This window comes from Typopeltis vanoorti, chromosome 21 (assembly GCF_054136105.1).
Source record: "Typopeltis vanoorti isolate ZY-2024b chromosome 21, IOZ_Tvanoo_1.0, whole genome shotgun sequence".
NCBI classification, from domain to species: Eukaryota; Metazoa; Arthropoda; class Arachnida; order Uropygi; family Thelyphonidae; genus Typopeltis; species Typopeltis vanoorti.
In genome coordinates, this window is record NC_143569.1 from 93,519,214 (window position 1) to 93,543,769 (window position 24,556).

Consider the following 24,556-nt stretch of genomic DNA (forward strand, 5'->3'; position numbering starts at 1 on the left):
TCTACCGCCCACCACATCAAAACAAATATTTTTTGGCTGTAAATTGCGTGTGTTCTGAAGGGCCAATTTGTCTGTATGTGGGATGAAAAACCAGAGTTTCCATGAGAAAAAACCCTGCTACCTCACCTTCAATTGAAAAAGTCCATATAAAGATTCCTCCCGTTACAACGGGAATCGAACTCGGGCCTTTTCCAATCGAAGGGCGCAATGTACCATCATTCTTCCAATTGCGCTATGGAGATGCTTAAAAAGTACGCAGCCGGTAGGATTCGAACCTACGCAGGAATATCCCAATGGATTTCAAGTCCATCACCTTAACCACTCGGCCACGACTGCACTAACTTTAGTTTTCATGTAACCTTTATTATATCTGATTCCTTATGCCACACTTTTTCATCTATTTCTAAGCTCTTTCAGTAGCCTCCAGAACAAAAAGCATTTATTATATAAAAAGATGCATGCAATTTTTAAAATTTTGCATTGTACGATATCCCTTAGCACACTTTTGCTTCTCCTCTGTGTAGTTTACAATAAAGGGTATGTATGTGTTTTTTTTGACTTTCTGGTTATTATATACATAATACAATATTTGTCTGTTTTTGTTCTCTTAATGGTAAAATGCATTATAGTCTGTTGCTTAATCTTTTTGCTTTCTCTTGATGTGTTCTGTTTTTCAGATTAAGAATATCTCCAACTAGGTTCTTGATCAATTTTTTTCTATTATTTGATATATTCTATTGAATTTTGCTCCATTTGTTTCCTGATGATAACAAAAATAATATATGAATTCACAATGCATTCTTCAAGACACCAGATTAATAGCTTTCTTCACCATGTCAGTGTTTTCTGGCAACTGACTCAGTAGTGATCACTATCTACCTTACTCTTATAACTTGGTTTATTTTTTTTTGCATTTCCTTTAGGAATCAAGTTATGATAAGTGGATACCAATGTAGCAGATATTTTCAGTTTTTTTCCCTTTTTTCAGACCACCTTGTATATTAGGTTTTGGATTGCCAATCCTGCCACAAATTGCATTTCCTGCATTGTAGCATTTTCTTTTGTTTGGCTATCTGTAAATCAATGCTGTAGAGACTGAGTAAAAACTCATTCTCAAATAACCTTAGTGATACAACAATGAAGTAGTTTATTATCATTTGGTACATTACAATTTGTTCAGTGAGACACTGCTTTGCAGGAGTTCTGAGTTCTTGAAAGTTTATTTTTCACTTGGTTAGAGTATAATAAAATTAGTTTAATCCTTTATCCAAGTGTGAGCAAACAAAGTTTGCGCCTGAAAGTATCTTCAGGACTGGGGTAAGGTGGTACAACACCAGGGCAACTTGTTGCAAAGGTGGAGCAAGATACCAACGATCCTATCTCAGTATCTCCTATAATGCAAAACACATCTCCTTGCAGATATGTCTAATGTTATGCATTAAGGGAAGGGCCACTACCCAGACTAGTTTCGACCTTTATTGAGGTCTCTTCGGTGGGAGCCTGCCTGGTATCTCCACTTGGGCCTGGCTCCCACTGACGAGACCTCAATAAAGGCCGAAACTAGTCTGGGTAGTGGCCTTTCCCTTAATGCATAACATTAGACATATCTGCAAGGAGATGTGTTTTGCATTATAGGAGATACTGAGATAGGAGTGTTGGTATCTTGCTCCACCTTTGCAACAAGTTGTCCTGGTGTTGTACCACCTTACCCCAGGCGCAAACTTTGTTTGCTCACATTTGGATAAAGGATTAAACTAATTTTATTATACTCTGAACAAGTGAAAAATAAACTTTCCACATCTTTCTCTAAATCCAGAGTAATATATAAAAAAGGGTGGCACATCATTTGGCAACTCCTATAGGTAGAGATGACCTGCTAATGCTTCTGCCTGGTATCTCCACTTGGGCCTGGCTCCCACTGAAGAGACCTCAATAAAGACTAGTCTGGGTAGTGGCCCTTCCCTTAATGCATAACATTAGACATATCTCCACTTGGGCCTGGCTCCCACTGAAGAGACCTCAATAAAGGTCGAAACTAGTCTGGGTAGTGGCCCTTCCCTTAATGCATAACATTAGACATATCCGCAAGGAGATGTGTTTTGCATTATAGGAGATACTGAGATAGGAGTGTTGGTAGCTTGCTCCACCTTTGCAATGAGTTGTCCTTGTGTTGTACCACCTTACCCCAGTCCTGAAGATACTTTTAGGCGCAAACTTTGTTTGCTCACACTTGGATAAAGGATTAAACTAATTTTATTATAGTTCTGAGTTCTATTCCCTTTCATCTATTCTCTATTACTGTGGAGAACATGCCAAGGCAGTAAATCAGCTCTTCATGGTACCAGATCTGATGGTAACTTATTAGAAGGCTTCTGACCAACTGGTTCATAGTGCTGCTGCCACCTACACGGCTGTATTGTGGCTGGAGGAAAGCCAAGAATGTGGTGTAAAGGCATACTATTGGGGCCACATTTTTTCATAGAGACAGGATGTAACCTTATGGCTTACCTTTTTTTGTTTATTTAACTTATAAAATAGCAATATGATAAGAATATTAATATGTAATTAAAAAAAAAACTTTCACAATCATTTCATGAACATCTGCAGCATGAAATCAAACATAAATACTACTAACAAACATCTAGACTTCATCTGAGAAATATCTGATCTCCTGTTTTTAACTAAATCTCAAACTGCAGCTAAATGACACAGTTCACCTTAACTGTCATTATCTGTGTGATTCCTTCCACTATAAGAGCTGAATTTGTACAGTTTTCATCTGCCAGCCTGTGCTTAGAGGAAGACTGAAAGTATCATTTGTGAGGAACATTACTGTCTAGGTCCCATTATCTTATGAAGACTCTTTCTGTATGGGTGACATGTCTAAGAATATCTCCTCTCACTGCATGTTCTACTTTTAATTTAATTTAATTTATAAAATACATATATAACAAAATCAAGTAATTATTTTCACTGCAGTTAATTAAACAAACCTCCCTCATAAATTCTTACCAAGAAATATAAAATTTAAAAATATAATTTTTTTTCATTATTACATAATCCCTCTATAGAGTTTGAGGACTCAACATGGGAGAATACTCTATTGTTACACAAAGTTAAATGATCCACCATCTGCAATACATCATCTACATGATATATTTTTGTCTGTTAATTGTGTATATTCTCTGTGTGATTTTTTTTTTTTTTTTTTTTTTCCCAGAATGAAAAACTGGAGTTTCTAGGTGAGAAGTCCTATAATATCTGTATGTGACCATCTAACCAACTCACTTTGTTGTGACAAGATTTCCTACCAAGTTTTTTCTATTCAAAAGGGCACACATTCCATCATTTCTTCCATCTGTGCTACAAAGCCACTAAAAAAAATATATCTCATCTCATCTTCCTTTTACCCTCTTTTACCTGCGGTGTCGAGGGTTTGTTAATCATCAGACCTCAAACTGTTCACAGATAAGGTGGTCAGCCCTATGCCTCGGTGTATCCTATGTCCGTAGTGTTGAGTTCTCAAGGCCGGTTTGCCTGCTTGTGGGATGAAAACCCCCAGGATAAATTGGGGAAAAAACCCTACTGTCCACACCCAAGATCGGCTAACTTGGCTATGGCTGAGGAAGATACTTCAGCTCCTCACGTCACTGACGGAAATCAAACCTAGGACACTCCTTCCACAGGCATATGGTTGCAAAGCACACGGCCACTGGGCTAACCGCATGGACTAACCATGCATTTTCATTTTGGATGTATAATGCTATGCATTAAGGGAAGGGTCACTACCCAGACTGGTTTTGACATTTATTGAGGTCTCATCAGTGGGAACCAGACCCAGAGGTGGTGATACTAAAGTGGAAGTAATGGAGAAGTCATACTTCCATATACCAGTTGCCAAAAGATGTCACAATTTATTATTAAAATTCTCTGGATTACAGATAAGTTGATGGAAGTTTTTTCACTTGGCTGTGCTACCAATTATATATTTGGTTTCATCCTTTATCCAAGTGTAAGCAAACAAAGTTTGCAGCTGAAGTATTTTCAGGATGGGGGGGGGCAACTCGTGGCAAAGATGGTTCCCACTGATCCATCAATTTATACAACCTTGTTGAGTTGGGTTGGTAAATGATTTCAATAACACAATCACCATCATAAATTAAAAAATAATAATAATAATCCCAGTAAGCAAACAATATTTGTTTTGTCTTCTTTTCTTGCCTTAGAATATGATTAGATCTACACTGATCTCTCTCTCTCTTTCTCTCTCAGGGAATTTAGTTATTATTTTATTAATACATCATCATCAAATTCCTGACATTTACCCTCAAGGAGTGTACAGGATATGATAGTATTACATGAAAAATTTACATCATTACTAACTTCCTACCTACAATTTTCTGCCAAATCAATCTGTTACCTGTCAAAGTTACAACATTGTCAGATCTTATATTTATATATCTATCTTCTAAGGCACTTTTTACCGTATCAATCCACCTATATCTTGGTCTTCCTCTGGGTCTTTTTCCTGCCATCCTGGCAGAGCACACTTGTTTGGCTAATCTTTCTTCACCCATTCTATTTAAGTGACCATATCACCTGAGATTAGCTCTGCTAATGCATTCCTGGATGTTTACAATGTCAAGTTCTTTCCTAATGTCCTCGATTTTAATATGATATTGCCATCTGTTCATGCCCTAATCTTTCTCAGGACTCTCATATCTGCAGTCGCTAGTCTTTGGTCAAGTGTTTTACTTCTGACCTAGCTCTCAGATCCATAAGTTAAAATTGGTTTGAACACTGTTTTGTATACAGCTAATTTAGTGTTTTGACTAATTTCTCCATTATTCCATATAAATTTATTCAGTTGACTTCTTACCATACCAGCTTTGTTGATTCTGTTGTCTATTTCCATATTTAATTTACCATCTTCACTAAAAATCACAACGAGGACCAACTTTTCATTTTTCATTGTGTCAGTTGCTTTTTCTAAAGCCTCAAAAAATTCCTCCACTTCTACCTCAGGAGAACCTTTTGTATTTTATTCAGTATTGGTATCAGTATTATATAGTATTTATTAATACTATGATTAATAATAGTAGTAGAAAAGCCTGTGTAGCTTGGTGGAAGTGCTGTTTGCACTCCTCAGCATTAGAACGTCCGTTGTGAGTTTGATTCTAGTTGCCGACTAGAGCAACTTTTTTTAAGTCTTTTTTTTTTATGGACCAGTTCCCAAGTTAGTTGATCTCTGGCACAGGCATGGGTTTTTTCTTATGGAAACTTGGGATTTTCATCCTATAAATGCAAGAAAATCGACCATAGAACCCACACTATTTCAGACATTAAAAATATTGTGTTAGGGACCATGAGATGGTGGCACTTGTTAGCCGTCTCTTCACAGTGTGCAACTTAAATTAGTGATGGCCTTGGGCCAGCTATCTCTGATTAGTACCAGTGGAGATTGAACTGCCAACTAAGTCTCTAAAAGTTAGGTAGGGCTAAAATAGCCTCACCTACTCCCTATAAGGGAATAAAAGGTTTTAGCTGATTTTTTCTTTTTTTTTTTTAATACTATTATTTTATTTTCCTGACCATGGAATCTTAAGGCCTATGTGGAAGGCCAGCACTAGATAAGTCTGCCGTAACACTCCTTAAACTCCTCCACCATTTGACCATTTTTAACACAGCTCAGGCAATGCATTCCATGTTCCTGCCACTCTCCATGCAAAAAACTTATTCTTCTTATTATATCGGTCTAATGCTGAGGAGTGCAAACACCACTTCCACTGAGCTGCACTGGCTCTTCTAATACTATTATTAATCATAGTATTAATATAATAATAACTAAATTCCCTGAGAGAGAAAGAGAGAGATCAGTGTAGATCCAGTCATCTTCCCAGGCCAGGAAGGAAGACAAATAGCAAATATTGTTATTCTTATTCAAAAAACATATTTTCCTACTCAATGCTTCCTTTTGTAGCTCCAAGGGATGGATGACTCCTTGTTGTTCCTTCTCCTTATTTTACCATATGAGAAATCTCTCTCTCTCTCTCCAATGTCAATCCACTAATAACCTTTCAACAGTGTAAATGTCTCAGTAATATCCTCTCCCCTCCATCTTCTATCCACCAAACTCTGTAGTTTGTATGCCTTCAGTCTATCCTCATAACCAACATTGTTCAGTCCTGATATCATTTTCCATCTTTGCACCCTATCTAAGGATATTTCATCCCTTTCAATTGACCATATTTGAGCACCTTAATCTGAATGGGGTCTGATCAAAGCTTTATGCAATGGAACCACTACGGTTTTATCTCTCATGATTAATGTTCTGAACAGATAAATTTTTAATTAGCAAACTTTTAAAACACTACTCTTCTCCTGAACCACCTGAACCTTCTCCAGAATTTCACACATCCTGAAAAACAAGTTTCCCTAGCAAATTATTTTTCATTCACTTGTTTTCAGGATTGTACAGTATTCTTTGCTCCTGGTCTCTTAAATATTTTGGCCAGATTGGCTGTTCTCTTAAATTTTGCATTTAATTACTAGACCACATCAGGCTCCCTTAAGAAGGGTAGTCTTGATTAGCAGACATTCCTTGGCCACCAACCCAAAATAAATAAGAAACAAATGATCTTTTCTTTTGCAGTTTATACATATTCACCTAACCCTTTAAAGATGCATTTGAACCAGACTTGAACAAAAATGATGCTCTGCTCATCTCTCCCATTTTTAAAATATGCTGATTCTTAATCAGCAACTACAACAAAAAATGTATTCCATAATGGCAATATTATTGTTGTTAGATCACTTAACAGCCCAAGATGCACATAGTAGTATACGGTTGCTGTCTACTCACTAAAAAATTTAAATCGGTTATTAAAAAAGAACTTTTCAGTATTGGTATTTTACCTTTGTTTTTGTTCATGCTTTAATTATAGTAAATTTAATGTCACAAAATAAAATATCTGTTTAGTATAAGTTTTAATTAACATATTCCAATTGTGTTAACTGTTAAATATCTATATGTCCAAATGACAGGCAGTCCTTTGCCAGTACCTCTGCAAATTCCCCTCTCCCACTCACAAAATTTAGTATTATATGTTCAAAATTCTTAAGCTTATGAAATTTAAAATTTATTAAGGTATTATTTCTAGAAAAATTTCAATGTTACTTCTCTAAGTAAACATTATTTTTTATGGCTATTTAGCCTATTTTTGTTTAGGAGTACCCCTTTTTTTATAATGTCATTGGCTTTTTACTCAATTTTTAGGGCATTACTGATGTTTTAAAGACAGATATATATAGAATATATAGGAATAATAATTCAGACATACCTTTGCAGGATGTTGCTGGTTGTCTTCTTATTCAGCAACATCTGGCGTATGGCGATATACATTTATCTGCTGTTAAAGTATAATTGAAAGGAAGTGGGAGTTGGAAATGTGGGAGAATTATCAGTGAGGAAAGAGTTGTGTGAATTTTAAACCAGAGTTTTTTAAGGGTGGGCGGAGAATTCTTTGGGAGGAAGGTAAAAGATAGAAGTTTTTTGGAAGGAGAAGGATATGATGGGATGCCGCTGAAGAAGAAGACAACCAACAACATCCTACAAAGATATGTCCGAATTATTATTCCTATATGTTCTTCATATATTCTTTAAAACATCAGTAATGCCCTAAAAATTGAGTAAAAAGCCAATGACATTACAAAAAAGGGATACTCCTAAACAAAAATAGGCTAAATAGCCATTAAAATAAAGTTTATTAAGTATTAGGAGCTGTTACTTTATGTTAAGTAACATCTCGTAAACAGCCATGATTAATATTATAAAATTAATAACATCATCATTATCATCAGATTCCTGCTATGTACCCTCAAGGGGGGTGTATAGGATATGATAGTATTACATGAAAAATTTACATCATTACTAACTTCCTATCTACAATTTTCCTCCAAAACAGTCTGTTACTAGTCAAGACGACAAAATTATCAGATCTTATATTTCTATCGTCTAAGGCACTTTGTACCGTATCAATTTATATCTTGGTCTTCTTCTGGGTCGTTTTCCTGCCAACCTCGCAGAGAACACTTGATTTGCTAATCTTTGCCCATTCTGTTTAAGTGACCTGGGATTAGTTCTGCTAATGCATTCCTGGATGCTGACAATGTCAAGTTCTTTCCTAATATCCTCATTTTTAATATGATATTGCCATTGATGCCATCTGTTCATGCCTCTAATCTTTCTCAGGACTCTCATATCTGTGGTTTCTAGTCTTTGGTCAAGTGTTTTACTTCTGACCCAGTTCTCAGATCCATAAGTTAAAACTGGTTTGAACACTGTCTTGTATACAGATAATTTAGTGTTCTGATTAATTTCTCTCTTATTCCATATGAATTTATTCAACTGACTTCCTACCATATCAGCTTTGATATAGTAGGAAGTTGATTCTGTTGTCTGTTTCCATATTTAATTTACCATCTTCACTGAAAATCATGCCTAAGTAGCTGAAATGTTTTACTTGTTCTATAGATTCTCCATTCACCATGCAGTTGATATTTTCAATGCTTCTGCCTATTTTCATTGTCTTTGTCTTTTTAATGCTGACCTTCACACCATATCTATTACAACAGTTATTCAATTTAGTCAGGGAATCTTGCAGATTTATTTAGAAGTATGACACCATCCACATAAAGCAAGGAGCTGACATTAACATCTCCAATTTTGATATCATGTTTAATACCACTTTCCTTCATAATGTGATCCATATAGTTAATGAATAACAGACGGGATAATGTACATCCTTCACTCACACCAGATTTAACATTAAACCATCTTCCTTTACTTCCTTCAATTCTAACTGCTGACTTGCAACTCAAATAAAGACAAAGTATTGCATGATATAATGACCCATTGACACCATATAATTGTGGCATATTGAATAGCTTCTCTCTTGGCACCTTGTCATATGCCTTTTCCAAATCGACAAAACTTAAATACAGATCTTTGTTATATTCCCATGCTTTCTCAACTATTTGTCATAAAGTGAAGATCTGATCCTGACAGCCTTCATTTGGCCTGAATCCAGCTTGTTCACCAAGCTTTTCTTCCACAATTCTTTTCAACCGTTTCTCAAGTATACTTGCATAAATCTTACCAGGAACACTCAGTAGGGAAATACCTCTATAATTCTCACATTCAGTTTTATTTCCTTTTAATATATGGGTACTATGAGAACTCTACTCCAATCATTGGGAATTTGTTCCTCTGTCCAACCCTTCTGAACTATGTAGTGCAGCCACTATAAGACTTTTATACCACCATACTTCAGCATTTCTAGTTGAATATCATCTACTCCTGCTGCCTTTCCATATTTCAAGCCTTTGGTGGCTTTTTCTACTTCAAGTATGCATATGTATTCCTGACTGTATGGCTGTTGAGTGTTTTTTATCACTGTGCTGTCATCACTGCTAGTTTCATTTAGCAATTTTTCGAAGTAATTACTCCATACTTGAAGGATATCTTTTTCTCCAGTTTTCATATCACCTTTATCATCTCTAATTCCTTTTACAGCACTCTTTCCTCCATTTCATAGCTTCTTCAACAAACTCCAGAATATCTTGCCAACTTCTTGATATTTATTTTCTATGTTACCAAATTCTTCCCATGACTTTTGTTTAGCTAGTTTTACACAGTGTTTAGCTTTCTTACATTTGTCTCTGTATTCTCTAAGAGCACCACAAGCTGACTTATTTGCCAGGCACTTTTGATATGCTTTCTTCTTTTCCTTCACTGTCTCTTTAACTTCCTGTTTGCACCATGGAGTTTTGATTTTTCTATCCTTGCAGACAATCTCACCACATGCCTCTCTGACTGAATCTATCAGGTTTTTCTTCAAGAATTGCCACTGAATCTCCAAGATTTGGTTCCTGTTCTCAAACTCTCTCATTTTTTCTTCAATAATCTTTGTGTATTTTAGTCTACAGTTCATATCTGAGAGCTGCTCAACTTTTATTCGCTTTAAAACTTTCTTACAAGTTATTCTTTTCAATATGAAATTTGATTTTATCCTGACTAAATAGTGATCACTTCCAATTTCTAATCCTCTGTACACCCGATTGTCTTGCACCAGGTAGAAAACTTCACTATCAACAATAACATAGTCAATGAGACTTTTCTTAATCCTTGCCTCTTCTCTCCATGTGAATTTGTACGCATTTTTATGTTGGAACATGGTGTTAGTAATTCCGTGTCCTGAGCAGAAATACAACAGGTATTTGCCATTATTATTAGCTTTGCTCTTTTCTCCAAAATTTCCCAAAAGATTTTTGTATATCTGACAATCATTTCCTACTCTGCTATTTAGATAGCAGAGTAGGAAATTATTTTACACAGTGTTTACACAGTGCATTTTGCATTTATTGCTCAGAAAGATCTCACCGGTTTTTGTTTTTTTTTGTTTCAGTCCAGCCTGTTATGTCGTTCTAGTACTTTACTAATTCCTCAGCTAGCTCCATTTCTTTGCTATTCAGGCTTCTTATGTTGATAGTACAGATCCTTAACTCTGGTGATGTTGAGTTGGGGTGGGTTTTAGGATTTATTATTATTATTATTATTATTATTCAGGCCTCCAAGGAGTCAAAAGACTCATCGAGGGAGGTCCTTCCTAAGACATAAAGTCTGTCAAGACTCATCGAGGGGAGGCCCCCCCCCCGAGAAACACAAAGTCTATCATACCACTCTTTAAACTCACTGACCGTTCTCGCTCCCACCACTCCATCAGGCAATGCATTCCACGGCTCAACCACCCTCCACACAAAGAAACAACTCCTTACCCTCTTGCTCACAGTTCCCTTTCGTAACTTCCAGGGATGGCCTCTTGTCATCACTCCTTCCCGCTGTTCAACCAAGCGAAAGAACTCCCCAGTGTCAACCCTGTAACCACCTCTCAACAGTTTAAAAGTCTCAATCATATCACCTCTCCTTCTTCTATCCACCAAACTCTGCAGTCCACATTCTCTCAGCCGATCCTCATAACTATCCTTGTACAGTCCTGAAACCATCTTTGTCATCCGTCTTTGTATCCTTTCCACAGTTAATTTATCCCCTTCAAATCCTGGGGACCAAATCTGAGAACAATAGTCCAAGTGTGGTCTGATCAGAGACTTATGCAACGGAATGATAACCCTCTTATCTCTGCAGGTCAGTGTCCTTCTCATAATAGCAGCAATCCTCTGTGTTACCTTCACCACCTTTGCAATATGTCCCCTAAACTTCAGGTTTCTATCAATCATCAACCCCAGATCTCTTGTCTCCCCTACTTCCTCCAGTATAACTACTCCCATAGAGTATGCAGCATCCCATCGATGTTTCCCACACCTCAAGACCTTACATTTTGCTGCATTAAACTGACACCCCCATTCATTTGCCCATCTATCTAGCTTATTCAAGTCCTCTTGCAGGGCTACCACATCTGCACTATTACTAATAATCCTTCCCAGCTTCGCATCATCCGCAAACAACTGAATATCACCCTGCAATCCACTGGCTATGTCATTGATATAAAGGTTAAACAATATAGGTCCTAGTACTGAGCCCTGTGGGACCTCACTTATAACCTTCTGTCTCCTGGAAACTGCTCCACCATACACAACTCTCTGATACCTATCAGACAGCCAATCCTGAATCCAGTTGACCAAGCTGACATCCAGACCCATGTGCTGCAACTTAAATATCAGCTTATCATGTGGCACCCTGTCAAATGCCTTCGCCAAGTCTAAGAAAATTGCAGTATATGACTTTCCCTCATCTAATGTTCTTGAAACTTTATTATAAAAGGCTAGCATATTGCTAAAACAAGAGCGTCCTTTCACAAATCCATGTTGATTCTCACAGATAACATTACCCTCATCTGCCCAGTGCTGTATACGGTCCCTCACTACTTTCTCCAAGATCTTAACAACTACTGATGACACACAGACTGGCCTATAATTAGACACTTCCAGTCTGTTACCACCCTTATGCAATGGCACTATCTTACCTTCCTTCCATTCCCTGGGCACCTTTGCCAAAGCCAGACTTTCATTGAAAAGCCACGTTAAAGGCACTGTCAATTCCCTAGCACATTCTCTCAAAACTCGTGGTGAAATACCATCCAGTCCAACAGCTTTACTGACATCCAGAGTACTCAGTATCTGAAACACACTCTCCTCCTGTACCTCCAGACCTCGAACCAGTCCTATCCCTCTAGCATTAAAACTGACTCCTCTAGGATGAAATACTCCAATAAAATGTTCATTGAACAATTCCACTATGTCCTCTGCATCAGTCACTCTATTCCCATTTTTATCCCACAATATCATTCTTCCACAGTCTTTTCTCCTCCTACTGGCCACATAGCTAAAAAATTCCCTAGGATTTTCTTTGGATCCTGGGCCAATCTCCTCTCATATTCCAGTTTCGCTTTCCTTACCACACTAGTCACTCTTCTGGCCTGTGTCTTATATTCCTCATGCATCTCTTCACCTGTCTCCTTATATCTCTTCCATAGCCTCTTTTTCGCATGCAATTCCTGTTTAATATTGTTTGTCATCCACTTTACTCCAAATTGCGCCCTCTTCTTCACTCGTGGTATACAACTTACTATTGCTGATAACAAATATTCTTTCACAATTTCCCACGCACTAGTGATATCATGGCCTTCCAATTCCTGCCTCCATGAAACTTCCCAAAGTTGACGTCTAAGACTATTATAATCACCTGCCTTATAATTCCACATAAGTTCCCGTCTCTTTGATACTCCTGCATGTCTATTCATTTTCCAAGTCAACACCATATGGTTACTCTCTCCAACTTGTGGGAGAGACATCAACTCAGTTATTATCAACTCTTCTGATGCTATAACCAAATCCAAAACTTTTGAACCTCTTGTTCCCTCTGTTACATGTTGCCTAAGACATTTGTCCCTCAAGAATTCTAGAAATTCCATTCCCCTATTGCTACATGATTTTCCTCTCTCTCCAATTTATACTACTGAAGTTAAAATCTCCCATAACAATCATTCTTCTTGCACTTGCCAAACTTAGCTGTCTAAACATCTCCTGGTCCCCATCCTCTGTGATCCTGGGTCTGTAGCAACACCCCACTAAATATCCTGTCTTGCCTACCTCTACCTCACACCATACGCTCTCAAAATCATTTGTCTCACTTCCTTCCAAATTCTCCACTCTTAGAGGACATAGGTCATCACTTATCATAAGCAGTACCCCACCACCACGCTTATCCCCTCCTATCCTGACGAAAAATGCTATACCCAGCGACTTCTATTCCTGTTGTTATATCCCCTTCTGTCAACCACGTCTCAGTGATCGCAATAATTTTGGGCCAGGCTGATGCTATCTGCGCCACCAATTCCTCTCCCTTATTCCAGATACTCCTGGCATTAGTATAAAGCATATAAATGCCATTGTTTCTATACCCAGCATTATCCCTTCTAGACTCCACTGGGCTCAGTGTTACCTGATATTGTCTCCCTTCTCCCAAGTATCCATTCCCACAAGAGGCCACCCCTGCTATCATCCTCCCTGGGACACACTGACTCGTTCAGAACAGCAATCTCTCCATATGCCTACGTCCTTCCTCATTCAAATGTAAATGCTCTCTCGCATACAATTCCTCTCTTTCCTCAAACGCACTCCAAGCATCCACATATACCAGTCCTCTCTTGTCACACATTCTCGCTATTATGCCATTCAATATCACCGCTCTTCTGCTCAGCTCATCATTATCATACCTAGACAACACGCACACTATTTTTCCTCTGTCTTCTTCCATACAGTCTTGAGCAAAAATCTCATATCTCTCGCTGCCCGACTTACATTACCACTCAAGTCATTCGTTCCTACCATCACAATCATCTCATCCACCCTTTCTATTGTTCCTCCTGGCAAACACTCCTCATGCATCCTATCTTGAACACCGCGGATCATTGAGTCACCATACATTATACCTCTTACCATTCCCTCGCTCCTATTGTTTCCATTCTCTCCTCTTCTTTCATTCCCATACCTCTCTCTTCTACTGTTTCCATTCTCTCCTCTTCTAGCACTCCCATACATCTCTGTCATTCCCTCTCTCCTACTGTTTCTATTTTTTCCACTTCTAGCACTTCCATATCTTTCTCTCATTCCATCTCTCCTACCGTTTCCATTCTCTCCTCTTCTAGCACTTCCATATCTCTCTCTCATTCCATCTCTCCTACTGTTTCCATCCTCTAGTCTGCTAACATTCCCATACCTCTCTCTCATTCCCTCTCTTCTACTGTTTCTATTCTCTCCTCTTCTAGCACCCCCATACCTCTCACTCATACTCCCTAAATTCTCTATCTCTCCTACTCTGATTCGCCTTGCATTTATCTCTTCCATTCTCCTAATCTTATCTTTCATACTTCTGCTCTCATTCACAAGACATTCCACCTCCTCTTTCAACTCATCTATCTCCCTCTGCAGGTCAGTCACTCTTAATCTAAATTCACTCTCCCAAACAAAACCATCTCCTAAACTTTCACAGTCACTCACACCTTCCACACTATCAACTATTATTTTCTCATTCTCTCCTATCACACTACATGTCTTCCTACATTCATTCCCCGTTCCTGGAGCAACAAAGTCGGATATCGATATATCTAATGTACTTATTTCCTCCAACTGCCTGCATTTTGCGCACATACGCTCTCCACTCTCTTTAACAAGCCACATATGTAATTCCCGAGACGCATACATGCCGCAAGTACTGCATGCCACAAAGTCCCTTATGATATTGCTAATAATTGAGTTCTTAAATGGCAGAGGACTTGGCGTTATGCCACTTGAGACTGCTGCTGAATCCACCATCATTCCTTACTGCCGAGTAGCGTAATCTTTAATAATTATTCAATTAATAAATAAGAGGGAAAAAAAGTACAAACATCAGAACATTTAAGTTATAAATTTAATTAAATAAAATGAAATATAACTAAATACCGTAACTTAGCTTCGTTTTGTCTTCCACCGTTACGCATTCGATTCCGACAGTACCAAAATATATTATGTCGCGACAGCAACTAACTTCCAAAAAACAACCACTGAAGTACACTCGTATTCAGAGAAACAATTTAGCACTTAAAAACGTAGAAAAATGGGGAAAAAAGCAGACTATTCACCGATTAAAAATCACTTTCTTCTGCACAGTTCAAATTCACCGCCACGTGCTACGGCGACGCTAGCGCCACCCATTTGTTCCTGTAGCTGATTTTTCGCTATTTGCCCTGGTTCCCTGGTGAAAACAGTGGGGCCTTGTTTAACCGGGAGACGCCCCAGCTTGCATGAAATTTTGTCATGTTGTACCATCATTTTGTATTTTGGTTTAAGCCAATAAGAATACAATTTGGTTGGCTAAATCCCAAATTGCCAGCCCATCCTCGTTCATTCAGTATCCAGGTAGATACTCAACAGGGTGCATCACAAGAAGGTGAGGATTGGACTTTGGGTTAGAAGCCCTATCGGTTCTCTGCATTCCTTTAAAAGCTATGTAGAGGTCTCCTCTCACATACAGCTTTGACCCTTAAGCACCCCAAATTATCTGAATTCGGTATCCTTTGTTGGTATGAAATCAAATTAACTCTGATACATAAATACAGTGGCTAGCCTGGTTGGCTGTGTGTGGAAAAGGGCATCTGCAGTCCCTATCACTTCTAGCAGGTTTCACTCCCAAAACTCCACGAGGTGCAGGAGTTACCATACAGCATCTGTGGATGTGAAATGTGAATTTTATTTATACATAAATACATTATTGATTTGAATGCTATATTTAGGTACTGAATCCATCTGTATTGTCTTCTTTCTATACAGCTCAAATCAAGCCTTGACCTCCTAGATTTGTTGCCTCCAACCTTGTCTGTCCAGGACTTTACTTCTCCATTCACTTCAGTTACACAGTTTAATTTAATTGTACAGTTTGGAGTAGTATTACTCATGATTCACTGCCACAATCAGATGGTGACCATGGTGGTTTCAAAATTTGTTTCTTATAAAGACTTTTTTTTTTTTAAGAACTCTATAGATTCCCTTGCAATAAATATTAACACTACTATGAATAGAGAATGTCCTCATTGATGGCTTTATTTTTTTTAAATTATTAACAGAGAGGAAAAGAATGAATTAGTAACTGAAGTAAAAGAGGAGCTTGAACATTCTAAAGATTCTTTAACAAAGTTACGACAGGAAGTAAGTTAATTATATTTGCATAGTACAGTTGACTCTCACTATAACAAACTCATAAGGACTATAGGAATAGTTTTCTACAGAGGATAGTTTGTAATAGTGACCTAGTTTAACCTAGCATTAAACACGTGAGAGACTTAATATTGATTGGGAATTTTGGGGGTTTGTTATCATAAGTGACTTCGTTATAATGGAATTTGCTGTAGCAAGAGTCAGCTATACTGGATTGTTTATTTTGATTAAAGTTATTGTACTTGTCAAAAATAAATAGAACATAGTAAGGTATGATTGCTGTGGTAGAAGAAGTGTAGTATTTGAAATTATTCTGTGAAAGTCTAGTTTGTGTGTCTCATACAGAACTTACGAGGGTGGTCTGAAAAGTTCTTGACCTTAACCATAGATGGCAACACTATCGGCAAGGTTTTTTTTTTTTGTAAGTTGGTACATCTGTCATAAGCATCCGTATGAAATCGCAAGTCATTCTATCAGGTAGTTTGTTTTATACAGCTGTCTGAAGCAAAAGTGTTGTCTGTATCCCTTGAAATGGATAAAATTGAGTATTGTGTGGTTATAAAATTCTTTGTAAAAGAAGGTTTAACGCCAAAAGCAATTCATTCAAAGTTCATAAACGTTTATGGGCACTCTTCTCCTTCATTTTCAACAATTAAGAAATGGACTTCTGAGCTTAAACGTGGCTGTACCAGCCTTGAAGATGCTTCACATGAAGGACGTCCAAAAAGTGTAACAACACCAGAAATCATTGATCAAGTGCACGATATGGTATTTGATGATGGACGAGTCAAAGTGTGTGAAATTGCTGTGACTATAGGCATTTCAAAGCAATGTGTAGGATATATTTTGCATGAAGAATTGCATATGAAAAAGCTTTGCACAAGATAGGTGAGTGTTTACTCACAGCAGATCAAAAACGCACACGCATGAAAATCCCTGAACTGTGTTTGGAGTGTTTTAACAAGAATAAACCGATTTTATGCATTGATTTATTGCTATGGATGAGACTTGGATTCACCATTATCACCAGAATCCAAACAGCAGTCAAAATAGTGGACAGAAGCAGGTTGTTCAGTGCCAAAGAAGACAGTCTGTTCCATCAGCAGGAAAGGTCATAACATCGGTATTTTGGAATTCTAAAGGCATTTTGTTTATTAAGCAATAAAATAATTATCGTTTATTAACTATCTAAAGGGTAAAACAATAACCGGGGAATATTATTCCGATCTTATAACCAGACTAGATGAAAAAATTCCTGAGAAAAGACCTAGTTTGCAGAAGACAAAAATCATCTTTCATCAGGACAGTGCACCTGCCCACAAAAGTGTTTGGGCAATGGGAAAATTAATGGATCTGCACTATGAATTGTTGGAATATCCACCCTATTCCCCAGATTTGGCTCCCTCTCACTTCTATCTCTTCCCAAGACTAAAACTCTTCCTCACTGGTCGGCGTTTTTCCTTGAATCAAGAGGCAATTGCAGCTGTAGAGGGGTATTTTGCAGATCTTACTGAGAACCATTACAGCGACGGTATAATGGCGCTGGATCATTGCTGGAATAAATATATTAGTCTTAAGGGAGATTATGTTGAAAAATAAAAATAATTTTGAAATTATAAATTCGTTTTTTCATTGTTAAGCCGAAAACTCTTCAAACCACACTCGTAAATCTACTAGCCACAAAAAAATTTTACTTGTCCAAGGTATCAGTCTACTTTATTATTATTATTATTATTTTTATACAGGCTTAAATGGAGTCAAAAGGAAGTCTTAGGAAGGAGCTCCCACTCATCGTGGGAGCTCCTTCCTAAGAACATAAAGTCTGTCAAGACTCATCGAAGGGAGGTCCCCCCCCTGAGAAACACAAAGTCTATCATACACTCCTTAAACTCATTGACCGTTCTCGCTCTCACCACTACATCAGGCAATGCATTCCACAGTTCAACCACCCTCCATGCAAAGAAACCACTCCTCACCCTCTTGCTCACATATTCCTTTCGTAACTTCCAGAGATGGCCCCTTGTCATGACTCCTTCCCGCTGTTCAACCAAGCGAAGGAACTCCCCAGTGTCAACTCTGTAACCACCTCTCAACAGTTTAAAAGTCTCAATCATATCACCTCTCCTCCTTCTATCCACCAAACTCTGCAGTCCACATTCCCTCAGCCGATCCTCATAACTATCCTTGTACAGTCCTGAAACCATCTTTGTCATCCGTCTTTGTACCGTTTCCACAGTTAATTTATTCTCTTCAAATCCTGGGGACCAAATCTGAGAACAATAGTCTAAGTGTGGTCTGATCAGAGACTTATACAACAGAATGATAACCCTTTTATCTCTGCAGGTCAGTGTCCTTCTCATAATTGCAGCAATCCTCTGTGTTACCTTCACCACCTTTGCAATATGACCCCTAAATTCCAAGTTTCTATCAATCATTAATCCCAGATCTCTTGTGTCTCCCCTACTTCCTCCAGTATAACTCCTCCCATAGAGAATGCAGCATCCCATCGATGTTTCCCACACCTCAAGACCTTACATTTTGCTGCATTAAACCAATATCCCCCATTCATTTGCCCATCTATCTAGCTTCTTCAAATCCTCTTGCAGGGCTACCACATCTGTACTATTACTAATAATCCTTCCCGGCTTCGCATCATCTGCAAACAACTGAATATCCCCTTGCAATCTACTGGCAATGTCATTGATATAAAGGTTAAACAATATAGGTCCTAATACTGAGCCCTGTGGGACTGCACTTGTAACCCTCTGCCTCCTTGAAACTGCTCCACCATACACAACTCTCTGATACCTATCAGACAGCCAATCCTGAATCCAGTTGACCAATCTGACATCCCGACCCATGTGCTGCAACTTAAATATCAGCTTATCATGTGGCACCCTGTCAAATGCCTTCGCTAAGTCTAAGAAAATTGCAGTATATGCCTTTCCTTCATCTAATGTTCTTGTAACTTTATTATAAAAGGCTAGCATATTGCTAAAACAAGAGCGCCCTTTCACAAATCCATGTTGACTCTCACAGATAACATTACCCTCATCTACCCAATGCTGTATATGGTCCCTCACTACTTTCTCCAAGATCTTAACAACTACTGATGACATACAAACTGGCCTATAATTAGACACTTCCAGTCTGTTACCACCCTTATTCAATGGCACTATCTTACCTTCCTTCCATTCCCTGGTCACCTTTCCCACAGCCAGGTCAAAGGCACTGTCAGTTACCTAGCACATTCTCTCAAAACTTGTGGTGAAATACCATCCAGTCCCAAAGCTTTACTGACATCCAGAGTACTCAGTATCTGAAACACACTCTTCTCCTGTACCTCTAAACCTGCCCTATCCCTCTAGCATTAAAACCGACTCCTCTAGAATGAAATACTCCAATAAAGTGTTCATTGAACAATTCCACTATGTCCTCTGCATCAGTCACTCTATTCCCATTTTTATCCCACAATATCATTCTTCCACAGTCATTTCTCCTCTTACTGGCCACATAGCTAAAAAATTCCCTAGGATTTTCTTTTCTTTTGATCTTAGGGCCAATCTCCTCTCATATTCCAGTTTCGCTTTCCTTACCACACTAGTCACTCTTCTCGCCTGTGTCTTATATTCTTTATGTAAATATTATTATAGGTGGTTTTAAAAAAAATAAGTGTTACATTGACAAAACAGAGTAATAGCACATTCTTTAATTCTGACTATATATTACACTTAATTATAGAAAAATATAATTGGGTATAATATATACCCAAGGAAGGTAATATATACCTTCCTTGGGTATATATTATACCCAAGGTAAAACACAAGTTACCAGTGTTTTACCTTGGGTATAATATATGTTAAAGATACCAAGATATTTTAAACCTGGTTTTAAAAAACTTTCTACATCTATCTCTCATTCTGAGATTTTTATTTAATAAGGTCAAAGCACCTTTTGGTAACTTGTTTTGGTAAAATACTTATTAGCTCTGTATTACTTAACCTTGGTATTTCTTAGCCTGGCTACCACTGATGAGACCTCAATAAAGGTCAAAACCAGTCTGGGTAGTGGCCCCTTGCCTTTAATGCATTCCATCATACATCTCCTCAAAGAGAAGGGCTTTGCATTAAGGGTAAATATTAAGAATAGTGATCAGAGCTTATTCCAACTTTACCAACGAGTTGCCTTGGACTTGCACTACTTTATGGGTCACTTAGACTTGCATTACGTGCAGACGCAAACTTGACTTATTTGTCTGTTTGCTTACTTGGGAAATGAAGTAAAAACCAGGTTTAAAATAATTTGGTATCTTTTAACATATATTATACCCAAGGTAAAAAACTTTCTATATATATGTATGTATGTATATATATTATTATTATTATTATTATTATTATTCAGGCCTCCATGAAGTCAAAAGACTCATTGTGGGAGGTCCTTCCTAAGAACATAAGGTCTGTCAAGATTCATCAAGGGGAGGTCCCCCCTTAAGAAACACAAATGTCTTAGGCAATGCATTCCACAGTTCAACCACCCTCCATGCAAAGAAACCACTCCTCATCCTCTTGCTCACAGTTTCTTTTTGTAACTTCCAGAGATGGCCTCTTGTCATGACTCCTTCCCGCTGTTCAACCAAGCGAAGGAACTCCCCAGTGTCAACCCTGTAACCACCTCTCAACAGTTTAAAAGTCTCAATCATATCACCTCTCCTCCTTCTATCCACCAAACTCTGCAGTCCACATTCCCTCAGCCGATCCTCATAACTATCCTTGTACAGTCCTGAAACCATCTTTGTCATCACCAATTCCTCTCTCTCTTATTCCGGATACTCCTTGCATTAGTATAAAGCATATAAATCTATTGTTTCTATACCCAGCATTATCCCTTCTAGACTCCACTGGGCTCAGTGTTACCTGATGTCATCTCCCTTCTCCCAAGTATCCTTTCCCACAAGAGGCCACCCCTGCTATCATCCTCCGTGGGACACACTGACTCGTTCAGAACAGCAATCTATCCAGATGCCTACGTCCTTCCTCATTCAAATGTAAGCGGTCTCTCGCATACAATTCCTCTCTTTCCTGAAACGCACTCCAAGCATCCACATATACCAGTCGTCTCTTTTCACACATTCTCGCTATTATGCCATTCAATATCGCCGCTCTTCTGCTCAGCTCATCATTATCATACCTAGGCAACACCCACACTATTTTCCCTCTCTCTGTCTTCTTCCATACAGCCTCGAGCAAAAACTCATATATCTCGCTGGCCGACTTACATTACCACTCAAGTCATTTGTTCCTACATCACAATCATCTCATCCACCCTTTCACCTCTCTTGATTGCCATAGCCACCCTTTCTATTGTTCCTCCTGGCAAACACTCCTCACGCATCCTATCTTGAACACCACAGTTCATTGAGTTGCCATACATTATACCTCTTACCATTCCCTCTCTCTCTCTCCTCTTCTAGCACTCCCATACATCTCTCTCATTCCATCTCTCCTACTGTTTCCATTTTCTCCATTTCTAGCACTTCCATATCCCTCTCTCATTCCATCTCTCCTACTGTTTCCATCCTCTCGTCTGCTAGCATTCCCATATCTCTCTCTTGTTTTCTCTCTTCTGCTATTTCCATTCTCTCCTCTTCTAGCACCCCCATACATCTCATTCGTTCCCTCTCTTCTACTGTTTCCATTCTCTCCTCTTCTAGCACCCCCAGACCTCTCACTCATTCCCTCTCTTTTACTGTTTCCTTTCACTAATATATATCTAATCATAATATACATTATGATAATTGGTTTATTCCTCCTCTAGCCAAGTACTGAAATATTTCCTTGATATTAATCCTATAAAATTCCTTAAGTAACTAAAAGCGTATATCATATTTCTCCTTTTTTTGCTTATCAATCAACTGTTGCGACCCACCGTCTGAGTCACTTGACTCTGAATTCTCTCCACCACTTGCTTATCCTCAAGAAACCCAAGTGACCAGACCTGAGCACAAAAATCCAGATGTGGTCATATCAAGACTTTATAAAAAAGGAATGATACTGGCTACTCTAGCAATGTGCCCTCTACACTTCAACTCTCTATCTACTTCTACCCTGAAATCTCTGGCTTCATCAATTTCCTGCAGTACAGTTCCCTGAATATAGTGCACAGGTTATAATCTTTGTATTCCAAAATGCATAACTTTACACTTTTCTACATTGAAATGACATTCATTATGTTTTGATTATACTGTCGGCCTATTTAAATCACCTTGATTAACTATTACCTTACCCAGCCATGCATCATCAGCAAATAACTGAATATCTATCTTCAAATTATTTCTGATATCATTTATGTACAAATTAAACAGCAGTGGTCCAAGCATAGAGCCCTGTGGCACACCACTAGTTGCCTGCTTTCTCCTGGATTCTGCTCCTCCATGTGCTACTTTTTGGTATCTGTCCATGAGCTATCCTTTTATGTATATCACCAGTTTCATATCCATCCCATTTGTTGCAATTTGCTTAACAGAGTTCCATGTGGTATCCTGTCAGACGCCTTTGCACATTCAGCAGTATCATTGTGAAGTTCCCTTTATCTACTGCGAACTGTCCCTCTAGTATAAAAAGTTACTAGATTACTAAAGCTTGGTGATACTTCTTCTTCAGGAATTGGTGGATATTCTTATTCACCCATTCCAGAATTCTCTTTTCGATTAACTTTTCCATTACTTTTACCACTGCTTAAAGGAAGATCCACTATGATTTTACTACTTACATAAAAGAAGATCCACTATGATTTTACTACTTACATAAAAGAAGATCCACAGACTTTGATCTTCCTTTATGCAAAGGAATTATTTTCCTCCTTCCACTCTTGGGACATTGTTAGAGCTGAGACTTAAATTGAACAGTCTAGTCAAAGGCATCACCAGTTTCCCTGTATCTTCTCTTAAAATGCTAACTGATATCCTTCCATTTCCACAGCTGTATTTGTATTCAGATTTTGCAATATCCTAATTACTTCAGTTCACCAACCTCTATTCTCACATCAGTCCCTGTTACCTGTGCCATAACAATATCTTCACTTGGATGATATACTCTTGCCAAGTGATCTCTATCTACTACTACTACCACCCTGAAATCTCTGGCTTCATCAATTTCCTGGAGTACAGTTTCCTGAATATAGTGCACAGGTTATAATCTTTGTATTCCAAAATGCATAACTTTACACTTTTCTACAGCTCAGCAATTTCATCTATCCCTGTCACTTCTCTACCATCTACACTCATTAAAGTTATCCTTCCACAGTCATTCTTTATCCTACTTACCACATATCAAAAAAACCATTTGGGATTTCCTTTTGCTGCTTGGCTAATTTCTTTTCATAATCTGATTTTGCCTTTCTTACCATGTAAGAAAGGCAAAATCTCCTCTCTGTATGGGCATCATGTTCACAAGTCCCACTGCATATCCCCACTCATTCCTTTCATCTAATAACGAAAACCACAAATGAAAAATGAAACAGATAAACACTGATAGCAACACTGTGATCATAATAAATCTTCCTCAACAACCATTTCAACAATTCAAATCAAACACAATATTCCAAACTTACCAAGATCCCCCCCCCCCCCCCAAAAAAAAAATTCTACATTCACTTCACAAATTTCTGCAGCATAATAATTCCAGTATAAAGATGTTCATCGCTGCTTACAGACATCCAAACCAGACCTCCTTGTCTTAACAGAATCCAAAATTATAGCAACATCAACTATAGTTTGCCTTCAATGTTCAAATTATACTCATTTATTGATTCATTTCACCACAAAGATGGCGCATGTGCTTTTGTACTTTCTAATATTGTCTACCAGAGAGTGCCAAATTTAAAATTACTTGCTTTTGACCTTTTCTGGCTGAAGGTCTCCTCGTTCCACTTAGTAACATTCATCTGCTGCATTCATTGTTCTCCAAACTCTGAAAACGACGAAGACCTCTTCATCTTCTTCCCATGAAACTCAACCATCTACAATCCAGGTACCTAAATGGTAAAATCATTATCATAGGTGATCTGAATGTCCACAACTCCAACTGGCTTCTCTTCTCCAATGCTACAGATTAAGCTCGACGTGATGCAGAAGTTTTGACTATAAGCAATGATCTAATGCAAATCATGCAGCTACCTACCAGAATTCCGGATAATCCCCTCCACTCTCCCAATACCCTTGATCTTTGTTTTAAATGTAAGTTTGCAATATCACAGAATGCCTCTCCTCTCACCACACCCAACCGCA

The 24,556-nt window shown here is 38.2% G+C and overlaps 1 protein-coding gene and 1 non-coding gene across 4 annotated transcripts in view; one reads left to right on the forward strand and one right to left on the reverse strand.

The window, feature by feature from the left end:
• Girdin (protein girdin) overlaps window positions 1-24,556 on the forward strand; it is a 576,472-nt gene that overhangs the window by 109,035 nt on the left and 442,881 nt on the right. For all 3 annotated transcript variants that reach the window (XM_090411135.1, XM_090411137.1, XM_090411136.1), the window contains exon 8: window positions 16,182-16,263. In XM_090411135.1, coding sequence (XP_090267261.1) covers window positions 16,182-16,263 — 82 coding nt within the window. The remainder of the gene's footprint in view (window positions 1-16,181; window positions 16,264-24,556) is intronic.
• TRNAS-UGA (transfer RNA serine (anticodon UGA)) lies at window positions 255-336 on the reverse strand. The gene has a single exon. It is a non-coding gene; the product is annotated as a tRNA-Ser (tRNA).